Raw genomic sequence first — 19,319 nt, 5'->3', positions numbered from 1 at the left:
GACTGACGTTGCAGTACCAATATTCAGTAGAATTTGCTCAAATACTTTGTTTTGGTCTGCCGTCTTTGGTCTTATGATAACCATAAAAATAACTTTCAACAAACACTTAATTTCAGTGTGACACTTGGGAGGAAAAGTCTTGTACATTTTAGTCAGTAGGTCAAAATTCAAGGTAACAGTACTTACAGATAGACTGAAACTTTTTGAAAAGTTCAGTTGAAGGAAAAAATATCTTTTGAATCATAAACAAGATATGTACCTCCCTATCCGCGTGGTGAAAAAGACCCAGATCGAATTTTATTTCCCGCCTTCAGGTCAAAGGAAAATATTACAGTACTTAGCAAGTCATAGACTGGTATTTGGTCAAATGTTGTATTTCCCGCCATTTGAACATAAACTGTCGGTAGTCGCCACATTATTTATGTATGCGCCTGTTCCAAGTCAGGAGCCTGTCATTCAGTGGTTGTCGTTTGTTTATGTGTTACATTTTTTTTTTTCGTTCATTTTTTTATATAAATAAATCTCGTTTGATTTTTTTTTTCATTGTCTTCTTGGGGCCTTTTATAGCTGACTATGCGGTATAGGCTTTGCTCATTGTTGAAGGCCGTACGGTGACCTATAGTTGTTTTAAATGTCTGTGTCATTTTGGTTACTTGTGGACAGTTGTCTCATTGGCAATCATACCACATCTTCTTTTTTATATTTACAATCTTCTAATGTTTCCTCTACTACAAAACCGTTCTGGATCTCGTATCCCACCTTATGCAGGTTATACAGCAAAAGGGTGAAAATTCCAAAATACACATAATTTAACATCCACTCAACCGGAAACAAAATGTCTTGTGAAGAAAATGTTAAACTTTTTAAAGCAACTATAGATTCGGAATTAACTATATAAGGCAAAAAATATATCTGAAAAATGTAAAAAGGCAACAAGACAAGTAAAACGAATGGTCAAATATTTACAAAAGCTAGGCAGTTTAACAGCATATTATTAATTAATTCTCTCGAATTTAGATATGGTCCAGTAAATGGGCACGACAGTACCGAAAAAAATGTTTTGAAATTTGAAAAAAAAGTAAAGAAAGAGCTCTTATATAGTCATCTAGGACGATTAGGATAGTTTATACGAATGCTGCTAGAAAAAAATCAAATATTTCTACTTTCAGAATGAGAACGATATAATAAATCGAGATTACGATATAATAATCCAAGATCTCGATATAATAAATCGAGATCTCGATAAAACAATTTCGTTTTATCGAAATAACGATATACATTTTATCGAGATCTCGGTAAAACGGTAATGTGTAATCGTGATATCGAATTAGAATTAAAAAAAATCTAATTGTGTGTGTGTCCCCTTATAGAACTATTGCAATAGAAACATTTGAAAAAAAATCATTAAAAATTCCAAGTTATTTTAATGATTTAATTGAAATTTAAAATGCATAAGTATAATTTTAGTTCACATGAAACAGCAGCACTTTCGAGTGTCAGGACTGCCAGGTTTGGTTCGAGAATGCTACACGTCTGGAATGAGTTGCCTTATATAATATTGTCGCACGAAATCATCTTTTGACCAATTAAGAAAAAAAAGGTACATAAATGGGATCCAATCAGCTCATGCTAGTTCAATGCATGCATCATGGTCTTAAGAAATATAAAAGTGAGAAGATATGATTGTCAATAGGACAGCAGTTTCTGTCCACCAGCGTCCAAATGACGTGAGTGTTTATAATTATAGGGCACTGCATGTGCGGCCTTCTACAAACCCATACAAAATGATAATCTTTAAAATATCCGGCATGATATCAAAAATGACAGTAGGCAGCGAACAATAATCACTAAACTCTTGACTCTTGAACATACACATACAGGTTCATTCTCAATTTTATATCATATATTTTTTATTGTGTGGCAGGTGGTTGATTTCTTTGTGAACGCTCAATACTCCTCCAAAACTGGGACAGTGGCGTTATATTTATAGCACAACATATTATGTACAACGAAGTAACTGTAAATATAATTTGGAAATTGCTAAACTCTACAAATTGGTACGAAGAACAAAACAAACAAAACAAACAAAAATGAAAAAAAGAGATGTGAAATTGCCAACGAGACAACTCTCCATAAGAGACCAAATAAACTAGAAATTGACAGCTAGTTAGGTCACCGTGTGGCATTCAACAATGAGCAAGGTCTATACCGCATAACCAGCTATAAAAGGCCCCCAAAATCACAAATGTAAAACAATTCTCACGAGAAAACAGACGGCCAATTAATACACACGCAAACTAGAGGCTTTGGAAATCATGTAAAATAAATTTAAAAACAAAATTAATAGTATTGCCGGTAGATATAAGATATGATTAGAAACTATACTAGTCAACAAAAGAAACGATACATGACTTTGAAGTAAAATTTATCAAAAAGTATTAAATATAAAACAAAACGAGATACACTATTTTAAAAAGCTTTCAATTGCAATGTATGCACATGTGATAATGAAAACCTATCGTGACGGAAAGTATTTAAATTCCGTGTAAACAATCATAGGGTGCAAATTAGTTTTGCGGAAAATTAAATAAAAAATCGACACATAAAATTCTATGTACTAAATAAAATTTCAAATTTGTTTAAAAATATTCAATATGCTAACCAAGTTATGTCCATGTTGTAACGTATGTGTTGAAATATTGTTTTTTTCAAATTTTTGTGGAAAAAGTGTTTTTTTGAAATCTCAAAAAATGCAAAAAAAAATTTTTTTATTTTCGTCTCAAATCAATGCTTTAGATATGAAAACAACACCCAGAAAACAACACCCAGTAAATTTGGAACCTTTCAGATTAGTTTTAAGATTGTTACCGCTTTTTCAATATCACTTTGCACATACTGTCTATGGTAAATCAGTTGATAATGTATACATTTTAACGATTTCTCGGTGGACCGAACTTTGCATAACAAATAAACGAAGAAACTGTATGATTTTTAAAAACAAATTGATGGCAAACACTGTCTTTACCTTTAAATGAGAGGTTGTCGTCATTATTGAACGGAAAACTTTATCTTAAATTTGAAAAAAAGTCTTGTATCGTTTCTTTTGTTGACTAGTATATAATGATATCGAAGATAATAAAAAAAAACTGCAAAATTTCCATAAAATTAACTCAGGAGCAGCAACCCAACAACGGGTTGTAGGATTCGTCTGAAAATTGCAGGGCCGATAAATCTAAATCTTGACTTACTTGACTTAATCCACTTCGTCCCATGGGGGACATAGGGCGACTACAATAGCGTTCCATCTTTTCCTGTCCTTGGCTAGTTTCTTTGCTTCACCCCATGTTTTCCCAATTTTAAGAAGATCAGATGTTAAATCTCTGCGCCAGGTGGATTTTGGCCGCCCTATTTTACGATGGCCTTGGGGATTCCAATCTAGTGCCTGTCTTGTTACATTTGTGTTGCTTTTACGTAAAGTGTGTCCTATGCATTTCCATCTTCGTGTTGTTATTGTTCTTTCTATTGGTTCTTGTCTTGTCCTTTTCCACAATTCTGTTGCTGATTGTGTTTGGCCACTTGATTCCAATGATGTTTCTTAGGCACCTGTTCATGAAAACTTGTAATGTTTTTGTAGATGCAGCTGTCAGTCTCCAAGTTTCTGACCCATAAAGAAGAATAGATTTTACGTTTGAGTTGAAGATCCTGATTTTGGTGTTCGTTCTGAGCGCTTTGCTCATCCAGACTGGTTTTAGGATAGCAAAGGCTTGTTGAGCTTTTCTTTTTCTTGATTGGATGTCTTCATCTGTCCCACCTGATGTACTGATTACACTTCCAAGATATGTAAATTCATGGACATCTTCAATTTCAGCATCTCTCACTTTAGTTTTGTTAAGTTGGTTTGTGTTTTATCTCATGGATTTTGTCTTTTTTGCATTTATGTACAGTCCTACTTGTTTTGCTTTGCAGTTGTTTCAAGGTCTCAATCTAAATCTGTTTAACATTATTTTTTTTAGTTTCAGAGATATTTATAAACCAAAAACTGCATTTTACCCCTGAAGTTTGAAGTTTGCTTAGATGAACTTCAAAACCACTAGTTTTAACAAGTGGGTGAGGTGAGGGGGGTAACTTTGTGTTATTACTTAAATATTGTAATTATTATTCACTTTACAGATGTTCCGTACAACGAATTTTTAGTTAAGTGTCTGCTCCTTCGTGAGTCACAGTTTATTCCAATGTCATGAGAACTGTTTTTGCCGACTCAATCGCCAAAATTTATCAGGGTCACGTAGGCTCACACTGTTAACTTTTAAGAAACACACGCCAAAAATCGTAGTTTTTCTTCTTTTGGCGGTATTGATGCCAAAACTAGATTGGAAAAATGAGAAAATAGGGGGACCAAAAACAGGCTTTAACGTACCGTGTCTGTTGGTCCAGCAGTTTCAGAGCAGAAGATTCTTGTAAAAGTTAACAGACGACGACGACGGACGACGGAGGCCAAGTGATGAGAAAAGCTCGTTTGACCTTTCAGGTCAGGTGAGCTAAAAATATTGAACGAAAAACAAATAAGTAACACAGCAACAAACGACAACCACTGAATTACATATAGAATGTGGAATGGTTAATTTCTGTGTAATTTGGTCTCTTATGGAGAGGTGTCTCATTGGCAATCATACCAGATCTCCTTTTTATATTGTATATTACAACAACAAAAAGGCACTAAATACTGATTTAAGAGTACTCGTAGTTACTGACAGCTAGTTCAAATCCAATAGTAACTTATAAACAAACATGCATCTAAGAATTATCAGTCAGTGTACTTCCAACATCCAATGGATTTTGTGTAAAGAGTTCATAAAGAGTCAGAGAAAAAGATGACCTTGTGCAATGCCAAAAATGGAAAACAACACGTTTTATAATTTATTGCGTCCGAAGCGCTTTTCTGGATTTACCTTCATCAGGAACGCTCAAAGCCAAACATTTGAAATCCGAAGATGTATTAGTACCGAAAATCGTTGAAGAGCTATATGTCAAAAATACCAAAAATAAATAGCCAAATTCGTCTAAAGCCAACTTTGCCTGAGGGAGTTGAAACCTTAGTTTCATAATAATTTCAAAATATACAATAGTCGACAGATTGTAGATCATCGACATTGCACAAAGAAATAAGAGACACAAAGAACAGATTTTTAAGAATACTGGAAATAATACTGAAAACTAGTTCATAACAACTTACAATGTACAAATAATGAACAAATCAGGTAATCCTAGACTAAAATATCAATCAGTATACAGACATCCGACGGATTTAGTTTAAAGACGTCACGCCAAGAGTCACGTGTCTAATGGGCAACCAAATTGTTCTAATTTTAAAAATGATTGACTTGACAAATAAAAAATATAACACTCCTTTATGTTTGGTGACTGCTACTTGACGTCCAGTATAAGTTATATGGTTCGCTACTGACCCCATACGGATCCATAGAGGGTTAGTAAAATCCATAGGGGGTGAGGCCGGAGGCCGAGTCCCCTATGAATTTTATTCACCCTCTATGGATCCGTAGGGGTCAGTAGTTAACCGTATAACGAATTTATCGGACGCTGTACTTTTTCTGCGGCGTTTTGTTGAAAAATAAACAATGAAACACAACAACATTAACAGATGACGTCGCCATTAACGCGTCATGAACCCCATATGAAACTTACTAACCCCATACGGTCTCATAGGGGTTCACCACGTGACGGCGTTTAACCAATCACAACGTGATAATTCATCAGTGGTCCGATAATGGCAAATATGGCATGCCCGTTCAGGGCGATATTAATTTAACAACAAATACAAAAGGGACAAATACGAAACTATCCCTTGATGAAAAAATTGTAAGGGAACCCAGTGTATCGCCTTCTTATGCTGTAAATCAAATATAATATAAAAATATTCCTCTGGATACTGTCTTTTGATTGTCAGTAGCTGAATTCTGTCCAAGTTTAGTAAAAATCCAGGATAGTTTAAGAATCTTAAAAATGATTTATTAACTGTTCTAATCTTGCCTGGAGATTCTTTTTTAGAAAATTTTAATTAGGATTTTAAAAATATAACCTGGGAACAGTATATCTAATATTTAATATATATGTTCCTGATATAACTGATCATAAACTGTTGTAAAGTTCTTCTCGGGTAGTCCTAGTAAAAATTTCTTGCTTCGGAATACCTGTTACTAATAATAGAATACATTTTATTAGTCAGATAGTAAGCATGTGCTTATGACGTCAATTCAATGTGCGTCAATCATCCCCATTTTCTACCAGTTTAGATCAGTTTAATTATAGCAAAAAGAAAGATCGGAATCCCTTAGTTATCGAGTTCGTTTAGGCATTGTAGGTCAACTCAGTCGTTAGTCTTCAACAACACATTGTGCATTTAATTATACTCGTCCATAATATTACGATTAACGGGCATCTTCCCTTATTAAACGAAAGCTGATGCAATGAAGCACTGACCGTCACATTTTATGAATCTAAAAATAAATAATAAATCATTACGCTTTTGGAAAATTTTGCTCCTTTGGAATATTTTTTGAATTCGTGTTACAAAAAAAATGTTACTAGAAGTATTTAAAATGATTTTAATTACATTCTGAATTGGTAGTTTGTGTGTTAATTGATATATGGAAATATAATTTCATGCAAATCGGAGAACTATATTATGCGAACGAGCCGGACTGTGGAAATTCTCGAACTTCCGGGAATTATCCATGTCGAAAATATAAGACAACATGTTTACCGTTACACAGATCATTTTTAAAGCAACACACAAAGAAGATAATAATTAAATAGTTCAAAATGTATGGAATAGTTGAAAACAGAATTTGGAATTTATATAAACAATACATTAGTGTGAATTGTGTTTCTGATAACCAAGAACAATCTGGCTGGATATTTTGCGGATTAAGTCGTAATTCTGATCACAGCACACCAGAAATTGTAAGAAAAGTTATTGACAGTTCTTTAAAGGAGTATTACTTTGCCAACAATCCTTTGGCAGACGGTTGGAACCATTATTCAACAAAGATTGCAAGAGAAGCCGCTGGATAAGTAGTTTCATTTAAAATTATGCCATATGGGAAACGATTTGACCCTAATCACGTAACACGGGTACCCTTGATGAGACTCGACAGTACGGGTGAAATTTCGTCAGAAAGTCCGGCCATTGACACTATGATTGACCATAGTTCCAGGAAGAGTGGTAATAATAAACAATCATTCAATAGTCAAGGAGTTGACCTCAGGAACATGTTTAATAGAAAGTATACGAACTTAGGTGGGTACAGAAATACTTTGACTGCTGAGGACAGCCACAATTCATGTAAAATATTGAAGAATATTGTAAACAAAACAATTATAGACGATTCTAAACCAATAATGACTGAATCCAGAGGAAAATCTTATTGTCCGCTCACATCCAAGAGCAATATGTGGAACAACAAACCAATGGCATTGTTCCATCCTGCTGTAGTGGCTTCAACGATTGGCATAACATCACCATCGAATACATCATCGGAAAGATCATACATTCCAAAAATGACTTATTGTAATTGGAATCAGTGCTATCAAAATAAATTTAAGCAAAACTATTTAGCAAAGATTTCTTGCAAATCTGCTGGTGCTTCAGGTAGTGTAAATCAGACAAAACATTCCAATTATCCTTCCAGGAAAAACTGTGATAAAGATAGAATTTTAAATGATGAAAAAACTAATAATATAGAGTCTGTTTCAAACGCTACTTCTAGTCTAGATACAGAAAGTGTGCAATCAAATCCAAAGCGTTGTGATGAAGAAAAATGTGAACCGAAAAATGGCAGCAAAAAAACACCTTCGGAGAATCCAAAGGAAAGGGTAAAAAGCAACCCATTGAAACAACAAAAAAAAGATAGTGAAGACAGTTGTGAAATACCTGACAACAGTGGAGAAGTTGTAAACAGTTGGTTAGATTTATGTACCGACGATGAATGTGACGAACTGAAGACTCGGGTTGTACCTGATTCCTTAAATTATGAAGTTGTGGAAGTAGAACAAAGTGTCAAAAATATAACATGTGAAGAGAAGTCCAATATTGACAAAATTGGAGGGAATGAAAAGAATGACAATTGCAAGAGCTTCAGTTTTAGGAATTTAGATGGAAAATCTTCACAGTTTCAAATTCAAATCAATGCAACCAATTCTCAACTATCTCCTAGTAGTGAAAGAGATAAAAACAGTGAAGAAAATACATTAGAAGATAAATCTTTTATGCTTTTTATAAGGAAAGAAAATAAAAAATGTAGACCCTCAGCTAAAAAGAGACGTAGATCCAAAGCTAAGAAGGAAGATGCTACAGAAGAGACAAATCAATCAGAAGATTCTTTCCGAAAGTGCCAAAATCCAGCCGTTGCTTTTATGTTAGGTTTTAGTCCAGACAGTGACGCTAGTGAATCACAAAATCAACCTTCACATTCTTTTTTTATGACATTTGAAGATGATGAAGACTTCAGCGATTGGTCTGATGATGAAGATGAAGATGGCGATCAAATAGATGGAAACTGTTTAGGTTCAGATCTTCTTGACTCTGCATTTAGCATGCCTTTGAATTTGAATGTTATTTGCTCTGTGAAACAACCAGAAACAGATGAACATTCCAAAAATTTAAAAGACATAAACCATGCATGGGAAGTTCAAATTAGAAGACATCCTTCAACAGCCAAGATTGAGGATCCCAAAAAATCTAAGAAAAAGGACAAAAAGGTATATATATATTTCTAGATACATGTACAATCATGTATGTTAGATAATGTTGGAATGACAATTTACATGTTCATAATAAGAAGCGAATATCATGAATACTAATAGTTAAAAAAAATAAAAAAAATAACAACACTAAGGTTACAGTCACCACTAAAAAAAAAACTGGTTGTTAATTTCACACAATTTATCATTTATCTAACGTCTTTAGGACTGTATGTCCCTTAACATACCCAGGTCCCTATATTTATAAAAAGCTGTAATACAAACATATGATTGCCAATGAGACAAGTTTTCACAAAAGACCAAATGACACAGAAATTAAACAGTTATAGGTCACCTTCATCAATGAGCAAAAAAGGCTTTACTTAATGGTCAGCTATAGCATGTCAAGTACTAAATATAGGTACATACATCTTTAACCTTTTGTCTTTGGTGGAAAGTTTTCTGATAGTCTATCTGTATCATGTGACATCTCCTTATGTTTATGATGTTAGCAATTAAAAGACTGATAAATTGGTGTTTACATAAATTTACAAATTAATTTTGCTTCAATTTTATGTATTTATATAATTATTAATTATACATGTACAATGTATAATGTATATTTATGGTGTTTATATATATTTCAGGTACACTTTCCAGAGGATGCAAAGATTGCCAAAGTACACAACATGATTACATGGGCACATGCATATCAGGCAGCAAGAAAAGGCCAGTGGCGGGAAAATGCACTTGATCATGAACGTTTTCAAAGACGCGTAGATGACGCAGAAAAAATACTTAGTCCAGTATTATTAACAGAACATAGAAATAAAATGTACAAATTACTATCAGAATCTTAGATGTAAACAAAAAATAATTTTGTAACAGATATGTTAAAATCATGAAAATAGGAGGTTAAAATGCAAAATATGAAAAATGGTAAAAATACAGGTAGCCTGAAAATATGGCTATAATTTTTGTTAAGAAATTATTTTACAGTCCCAATTATCCATTCTAAAATTTGATCTTAAAATGTTTTGTAGGCAATTATTTAGATATTATACATGTAAATGACTGACTTGATATTATAATATTTTTTATGATTTAAATGACATTTAGACTTGGCAATTATAAGTGATATACCTCAAGATTACAGGAATTATTTCAATATAACTGTTCTGCTGTTACCTACTGTCATGACTGGTTGTTTTTTTTAACAATTTTACACAGGAATAAATAAAAGAGGTGAAATTTAAAATTAATGCAGATTATTATCCCCTTAAAAAAATGATTTCTCTTACTTGTGCTGGGTATTACAGAAAAATTAATAAATTGTTTTGAATTTGGTGATGGTTACTTCATCATGCTCATTACTTTTAATTGCAGAATTATATTTACTATTAATGTTTCCAAACATTTACTTTCAACTTTTAATGGAGAAAAATGCTAGAAAGACTTTTTAAAAAAAATTAATGGACAGAAGTCCAAAATGTTATTTCAGTCTTCCAAGATAAGATTGTAAAAATATATATTTGATAATTTCTATTTCTGCATGCATGTTAGATATAGACAGTTTGTTCAAAGTAACACTATGTATATTATGTATATGTAAATAAGTGGCGGCAAACATCTGTGATAGTAAAGGCTGTGCTAAAATAGCAGTTGAATTTAGTTTTCTTTCAGGACGACATTTTTGAAAATTTCTTCAATATTGAGCAACTTTGAAGTCTATAACCAAGTTTCTCTAATGAATAGATTCATTATATACACATGCCTTAGTCTTGTAATGGTTTGAAAAGTGTTTCTGACTCCAGAGTTTAAATGCAATCATGACAATGTTGGTAGGCTATTTTATATTTTTATTTTCCATCATTATTGCTTCATTGTATGTTTATGCAATTATGCCATATTCATGATATTTATCCAATTTTACATTGTTATGTTTGGGATGAAACTGCACTGCTTATCTGGGTTTTTACATAGAAGTACATGTAAATTAGTTTTGTCATCAGTGAAAAAAATTACACTTTGAAACAAAGAATAAGATTTGTATTGTATTTGATGAATTTGACAATCTGTAAAAATGTAAAAATTCTTAAGTTGATTTATCTTGACTAGTTAATTAAAAAAAGATACATTTAGATATGCATGTTTACATCTGAATAAAATTAAAAAAACTACCTAAATTCTCAAAATTATATAAGGTTAACCAATGTTTTGAGCTGTGGCAAACTGCTAATTGTAATGTTCGTCCAATGATATTCATCTGACATCATGCTTAAATGGGAAAATGGCTTAATTTTTAGTATACATGTATTCTGTTTTATTTGTGCAATTGCCTTTTTCATGTTAATTTTAGTTGAATCACATTTTTGTTCACTCTTTCAATGTTATCATTTATGAATGAATAGTGGTTGATATTTTTATTGAAATCCTGTTTGAGTGTTGTAGTAATGATTTTTTCTGGTCAGAAGATGTAATTGACTTTAGGAGCTATCTTGAACTAAGTGTTGTGTGAGCCTTGTTCTTTCAAAGGCTCCAATATTGAATTTATAATGTTTGAAAATTATTACAAATTTAAAAATGACAATTTTGATCAAAAGAAAATATATTAACCTTTCTTGAATTTTTTATTTGATACTTAATTATGTACATTCTAGGTGAAACATGCTCAATTCAAACACTGAAAATATTATAATCTGTGCAAATTGTTGATTATTTTTAAACTATGAATGATTAAATATATATATAAAGATTATAGTTTGTTGTTTTATCTTTTAGCATAATTCTATAAAAATAATGAGATGTGGTTTGGTTAGCAATGAGATTATGATTTACTAAAAACAAAGATCAAAGATGAAGGCAGCTATACGTTTTATAAGTAGGACCTTCAATCATGAGCAAAATACATACTATATATAGAATAAGCTACCGTATAAAACCATAAAATTGACAAACCTTGACACAAACAAACTCTGGGTGCGGAAATTTCTTGCTACATTGAAGACCTGTTGGTGACCTTCTGATGGTTTTTGTCGAGCCTGCAACTTTTGTTGCAGAAAGCTCGACATAGGGATAGTGATCCGGCGGCGGCGGTGTTAGCTCACTTCTTAAAAGCTTTATATTTTAGAAGGTAGAAGACCTGGATGCTTCATACTTTGTATATAGATGCCTCATGATACGAACTTTCCGTCAGTCACATGTCCAATGTCCTTGACCTCATTTTCATGGTTCAGTGACTACTTGAAAAAAAAGTTCAGATTTTTTGTAATGTTAAATTCTCTCTTATTATAAGTAATTGGATAACTATATTTGGTATGTGCGTACCTTGTAAGGTCCTCATGCCTGTCAGACCATTTTCACTTGACCTCGACCTCATTTCATGAATCAGTGAACAAGGTTAAGTTTTCGTGGTCAAGTCCATATCTCAGATACTATAAGCAAAAGGTCTAGTATATTCGGTGTATGGAAGGACTGTAAGGTGTACATGTCCAACTGGCAGGTGTCATCTGACCTTGACCTCATTTTCATGGTTCAGTGGTTAAAGTTAAGTTTTTTAGTTTTGGTCTATTTTTCTAATACTTTATGCATTGAGTCAACTATATTTGGTGTATGGAAATATTTTATGATCTATATGTCGGTTACGCAGGTTTTATATGACCTTGACCTCATTTTCACGGTCCATTGCTAAGTTTTAAGTGTTTGTGTTTTGGTCTGTTTTTCTTTATTTATAAGCAATAAGTCAACTATATTTGTTGTATTAAAGAATTGTTAGCTGTACATGTCTGCCTGGCATGGTTCATCTGTCCTTGACCTCATTTTCATGGTTCATTGATCAATGTTTCATTTTCTTGGTTGATGTTGAGTTTATGTGACAGTTGTAATAAAGCTTTATATTTAGGTCTATCAAGATAGTATCAAGGATTAGTAAAGAAGGCGAGACATTTCAGTGTGTGCACTCTTGTTTTCTATGGTCGGGTTGTTGTCTCTTTGACACATTCTCAATTTTATTTGTTTTTATCAGAAGTGGACTTAAGTAAAATCAATGAACCTGGGTTCTTCTGAGTACAAAAATCATACTTAAATTTTTTTGACTGCAAGTCCAAAGTGGCTTTTGTAGTATTCTTGGCCTATAATTTAATTTCATCCATGTTCAAGAAATTAGAGAAATAATATGGAATGAATATGTTTTGTTCTACATCCCCTAATAGAAAGAGGGACATACCTTTTATATAGGGACCTTTATTGTTGATACCATCATAAATTTCTACAATACTTATAGATGTCAGCTGTGCAGCATTAAGTTAAATGTTCAGACAAAGTGATCACTTACATGCTTAATATATGCATCAAACTGTAAGATTAAGGATCATCTGAACTTTTGGGAATACGTGTCTAGACACTCAGTTCTAAGCTAGGATTTTCAAAGTCCATCAGTGAGAAGATGAAATTTTGCAGCTGTATGGTTTATTATTTCAATCCCTATGACAAAACAAGAGCATGGAATGACCATTCATTAATCCTTCGTACTTGGAAAAACTGGATACAGTACACACAAGGTGATTATCTTAAACATCAGTCACTGGTGAGTGACATGAAGATTTGGTTTCACTATACTGATTTCAACCCTGTCCTAATTATGTATATTATATGAACTACATGTACCTACTTACTACTTTTTACTGTTTTGTGATATTTTCTCTGCAGTGTAGGGTCTTCTCTCCTAGTTTAACTTGATGTTAATGACCACCAATAAATACCAGACCAAACCTTCAGAACATATATCCAGATCTTTCTTTTTAAAAATATATAGCTTTATGCAAAGAGTTTACCTAACATGAGGTCAAAGACAGATGAACCCTGATAGATGTATATGTACACAATATTTCAAATTACCAAATGAAGTTGTTCTTATGTTGTGCTGTTACCTCCCAGTCTCTAGTTAGGAGGAGATCTGCCCCCTTCAAACTAGTTTTACTAAGCCACATTTTGTACATGACTGTCCCAAATCAGAAGCCTGTGATTCAGGGGTTGTCGTTTGATGCTCTGTAATATATTTGCCTTTTTGTTCTTTATAATTTTGTACATAAATTAGGCCTTTAATATTCTTGTTTGAGTTGTTTAACATTTTACATTTCAGGCCTTCTATATCGGACTTATTTAAGGTGGGCTTTTCTCGTTGTTGAAGGCTGTATAGTGACCTATAGTTGTTCATTTCTTTGTCAGAGGGTCTCTTGTGATGAATTGTCTCCTTAGCAATCTTTCTCATCTTTTTTTTTATTTATTAAAATTGATTATAATATCTGAGAAACCAACCCAACCTTAAATACTGATCAATGAAAATTATGTCATGATCAAATGAAATCTCCAAGATAGACATGTTCATTCAGCAGTCATTCTTAAACAAACATATTGGACATATTGGTTATAGTATCTTAAAGAGAGGTAAAAGATACCAAATGTGGAAACTAAACTGACAATGGCAGAAATTGTCAATGTTTACTAATCTAATAAACCACAAAAATGAGGTCAAGGACAAGACATATAATACTAGCTAAAATCTACAGAATATAAGACATCTGTAAATACGATATAAAATATTTTCTTACATTTAACACTTTATGTAAAGAACAAACACTGCCACCAGATAAGTATCTTTTAGTCTCTCATTCTGCAACACTTATATGGATCTTATGTAGATGAAACGTACGTCTGGCTTATCAAATCATAATCCTGGTACCTTTGATAACTAATTAAAGAGATCAGTTAAAAATCTTGTGTGATTTTAAAATTTACAAATTTTCAAAACAACAAACTGGTTTTTTTTACCTAATGAAGCAATATTTTTTTCACAAAAAAGCCTCTGGCTGTTTTCTGCTTTTAAGTAGGGTTGTCTCTTTGACCAATTCCCCATTTCCATTCTTGATTTTATTAGAATATAACAATTTATAGAAAGAAAAAAACAAAAAAACAACACATGACCACCCCACAAAATGAATTGACTGTACCTATGGTTAGAAGAAAATAAAATAATACTTTGTTTGACTGGTAAACTAAACCTAAAAATACCTTCAGTGCCTATAATGTAATTCTACAATGATGTCTAGTATCAACAGTGAAAATGACATGTTAAAGTTAAACATATGGGAATATGAACGAGGAAACTGTGTATAGTTTATCATACAAGTGCAAAATATGTCAACTGTAATGTGAAATTTGGGTAAAAACTTTAATCTGGTACATACTTTTATAAAAAATTCACATCAAAATAACCAAAGAAAACCACCTTAACCTGTTACAGGGTGGGTGCAGACCAGAAAACATAGTGGTCACTTATTATGTAGTCCCAAATTACTCTGTCTTCCAACAGATTTTTTGCCAAACAACCTTGTCTGGCAAAACAGCAGTTGGACGTCAGAGTAATCTTGGACTTCTTATTTTGTAGACAGGGCATAACACAATACATGTAGTATCACATATTTAATATTTTTTATTTCTCATATATATAACAAATCTGGGTTTATTTTTCTGAATTAATCTGAAAGATCTGCATCTATATATCTAAATGGTGATAATATCAGCATCTTTACCTTTCCTATCGAACATTGCTGAACACTACTTTTATCCATGATGTTGAAGTAACATTACTACAAATGTGTCTTTTATAACATATTACATACATTAAAACTTAATGCCAAAAAGTGTCAGTTTCAACTGATTGATGTATATCATCCATTTAAAGTTGACAAATTATTCATACTTTCATTTGACTTTTATTTCTATTTTGTACACCAAACAACTTGACTAAAATTAATTTGGGTCATTTAATTTTCATATAATTTTGACAAAATATTTACTTCAACGAAAATATTACAAAAAATTTGAACCAAACACTTTCTCAGAAAATTTTCATTGGATAAATAGTAGTTCCACAAACACTAACTTTGATCATTGAGAAGATTAATATTTCATTAACAATACAAAGTAATTAAAGTGTTTAGCTAATTTTACAGAGTGATCTCACCTTAAATGTTGACCAGGAGTTTATTTTAGAAAAAAAAGTTCAAAATCAAAGATATTTATACTTTTATTTTGTATCAGGCTTAAATTATTTGATAACTAGATTCTAACATTAAAATAACTTTTCAGTACTATTCTTTATTACAATTCAAATGCACATGGTGAAATGAATATGGCTTGCCTGCTTTACTGATTATGATTGAAGTTATGTTAGTTTTGTTTTTATCAATAAAATCATTTAAAATAATTTGAATTGGACTTGACTATTTGCAAGGCTTATGAAAACCCTCTTAATGTTAAAATTCTTTGAAAAAAGGTTTATGCATAACTTCACGCATCACATTAACATTACATTACCTATGATCTTAGAAATGAGGTCAAGGTCAGATGATTGCACCCATACAGACATTTACATCATACAACAAATATATATTAAAAACATCAGCAAATCAGAAAATCGGTGACTTGTGGTAATAAAAGCAGATATACTGTTATAATGTGTGTTGCATCACCTGAAGTTTTGAAACTTTGCCTTAGAAGCTAACGGTACATAATTTCATGTGGCTTACACATGTTACATGAGATAGATTTCTTTAAAAAGTGACTTGCGTCTATTTCTTTGTTTAAAAAAGTTCATTCTTTAAAAATCTGTCTTAATGATTCTTCATAATATCCATGTTAACATCAATAAAAGTAAATTCTATCATGAACTGGCTATAGATGGCGCTTGATATTCTTCCAACTGCTCAAAATGTCTGACAGTAGTTAATAGTTCTAATTCATATTTGTCTATGCCTTCTTCAAAATTTCCAACCTGGTGAATCTTTACATTTGATGTATTGGCCTACAAAATAAAATAATACAAATGAACTAGAGGCTCTAAAGAGCCTGTGTCGCTCACCTTGGTCTATGTGAATACTAAACAAAGGACACAGATGGATTCAAGACAAAATTGTGGTTTGGTGATGGTGATGTGTTTGTAGATCTTTATTTACTGAACATTCTTGCTACTTACAATTATCTCTATCTATAATGAACTTGACCCAGTAGTTACAGTTAAAAATGTTAGTAAAATTTTACAAATTTTGTGAAAATTGTAAAAAAAAATGACTATATAAAGGGCAATAACTCCTTAGGGGTCAATTGACCATTTTGGTCTTACTTTGCTGTACATTATTGCTGTTTTCAGTTCATCTCTATCTTTAATAATATTCAAGATAATAACCAAAAACAGCAAAATTTCATTAAAATTATACTTCAGGGGCAGCAACCCAATAACAGGTTGTCTGATTCATTTGAAAATTTCAGGGCAGATAGATCTTGACCCAATAATTTTTTTTACCCATGTCAGATTTGCATTAAATGCTTTGGTTTTTGAGTTAAAAGCAAAAAACTGCATTTTACCCCTATGTTCTATTTTTAGCCATGCCGGCCATCTTGGTTGGTTGACCCGGTCACCGGACACATCTTTAAAACTAAATACCCCAATGATGATTGTGGCTTTGTTTGGTTTAATTTGGCTCAGTAGTTTCAGAGGAGAAGATTTTTCTAAAAGATGACTTAAGATTTACGAAAAATTGTTAAATTTGACTATAAAGGGCAATAACTCCTAAAGGGGTCAATTGACCATTTCGGTCATGTTGACTTATTTGTAAATCTTACTTTGCTGAACATTATTGCTGTTTACAGTTTATCTCTATCTATAATAATATTCAAGATAATAACCAAAAACATTAAATTTTCCATAAAATTACCAATTCAGGGGCAGCAACCCAACAACAGGTTGTCCGATTCATCTGAAAGTTTCAGGGCAGATAGGTCTTGACCTGATGAACAATTTTACCCATGTCAGATTTGCTCTAAATGCTTTGGTTTTTGAGTTATAAGCAAAAAACTGCATTTTACCCCCATGTTCTATTTTGAGCCATGGTGGCCATATTGGTTGGTTGACCGGGTCACCTGACACATTTTTAAAACTAAATACCCCAATGATGATTGTGGCTATGTTTGGTTTAATTTGGCTCAGTAGTTTCAGAGGAGAAGATTTTTCTAAAAGATGACTAAGATTTATGAAAAATGGTTAAAAATTGACTATAAAGGGCAATAACTCCTAAAGGGGTCAACTGACCATTTCGGTCATGCTGACTTATTTGTAAATCTTACTTTGCTGAACATTATTGCTGTTTGAAGTTTATCTCTATCTATAATAATATTCAAGATAATTACCAAAAACATTAAATTTTCCTTAAATTTACCAATTCAGGGGCAGCAACCCAACAACGGGTTGTCCGATTCATCTGAATTTTTCAGGGCAGATAGATCTTGACCTGATAAACAATTTTACACATTGTCAGATTTGCTCTAAATGCTTTGGTTATTGAGTTGTAAGCCAAAAACTGCATTTTACCCCTATGTTCTATTTTTAGCCATGGCGGTCATCTTGGTTGGTTGACCGGGTCACCGGACACATTTTTTAAACTAGATACCCCAATGATGATTGTGGCCAAGCTTGGTTAAATTTGGCCCAATAGTTTCAGAGGAGAAGATTTTTGTAAAAGTTAATGCAGGACGACGCCGGTTGCCAGACGCAAAGTGATGAGAAAAGCTCACTTGGCCCTTCAGGCCAGGTGAGCTCAATCAAAGAGCTGAAAGCTCTGAGGAAAAATGACGCCACTGTCTCTATTATTGGGATATTTTTTATGCAAGTCTTGATTTTCACATACCGTAAGTAATTTAACAATGCAACATGTCTTGTAAGCATATAATTGATATTCGTATATATATGTGTGTGTGTGAAATGACTGTTTTTTTTAAGACAAATGAATAGGTCAAGACTACCTGAATTGTACAAATAAATACCGTAGAAAGGCTTGTATATTTCTCACTGGTACATAGTCCCATCTCTCAGAAAATTTAAATTAATTTTAAATAATCTTTTTGTTACTGTTATCAAAGGTCTAATGAAACTCAAGTAATTTAAAAAAAATATAGTCAAACCGGCACCTGGTTAAATTGGCACCTGGTCAAATCGACACCCTATATAGTCAATTTGTCACCCATGTTTAATATATATTTTTAACAGTATTTTAAGCAAAAAGAGTAAAAATAAGAAAGGGGTTGCCAGATTTGTTTTTAGTATCTAAGCAAAAAGAGTTAAGTACCTAAGGAAAGGATTGTCTGAAAATATTTACTTTCACATTTTTGGGGGTTCATGTACATTTTGTATATATTTATTTTTCTCCACTAAATGTGTATGTTCCAGACCGTATGAGTATTTGGACCGTACGCATGCGGTCTGGACCGTATGCGTACTTTTTCAAAATAATCTGATTAATATCATTAAGAAGTTGCTTAAGTTTATAAGTTACAAATGCATGTAAAGTTCATTTACAGCTCAACATAACTAAACTCTCAAATTAATATGTAAAAGTTCAAATAGTAATTGGAATAAAAACGTAATTTTTTAACTAATACAAAAAATCACGCTTATTAAATCTGTTCATCATGTTAATATCTTGTATTTAGCTTGTCGATCAGTA

At 32.4% G+C, this 19,319-nt stretch overlaps 2 protein-coding genes across 2 annotated transcripts in view; one reads left to right on the top strand and one right to left on the bottom strand.

Annotated features, from left to right (window-relative positions):
• The first annotated feature begins 6,558 nt into the window (after positions 1 to 6,558).
• Positions 6,559 to 9,637, top strand: LOC134685237 (uncharacterized). The gene is made up of 2 exons (XM_063544761.1): positions 6,559 to 8,778; positions 9,408 to 9,637. Exons 1-2 carry the CDS (start codon positions 7,111 to 7,113, stop codon positions 9,618 to 9,620), a joined length of 1,881 nt encoding a protein of 626 aa, XP_063400831.1. The 5' UTR covers positions 6,559 to 7,110; the 3' UTR covers positions 9,621 to 9,637.
• Positions 9,638 to 15,829: 6,192 nt separating this feature from the next.
• Positions 15,830 to 19,319, bottom strand: part of LOC134684353 (condensin-2 complex subunit H2-like) — a 36,645-nt gene continuing 33,155 nt past the window's right edge. The window contains exon 20 of the mRNA XM_063543639.1: positions 15,830 to 16,624. Coding sequence (XP_063399709.1) covers positions 16,484 to 16,624 — 141 coding nt within the window. The 3' untranslated portion in view covers positions 15,830 to 16,483. The remainder of the gene's footprint in view (positions 16,625 to 19,319) is intronic.

This window comes from Mytilus trossulus, chromosome 9 (genome assembly GCF_036588685.1).
Source record: "Mytilus trossulus isolate FHL-02 chromosome 9, PNRI_Mtr1.1.1.hap1, whole genome shotgun sequence".
In the NCBI taxonomy this organism is placed as follows: Eukaryota; Metazoa; Mollusca; class Bivalvia; order Mytilida; family Mytilidae; genus Mytilus; species Mytilus trossulus.
Note: the sequence above shows the minus strand (reverse complement) of the source record. Positions and strands in the feature narration are given on the sequence as shown.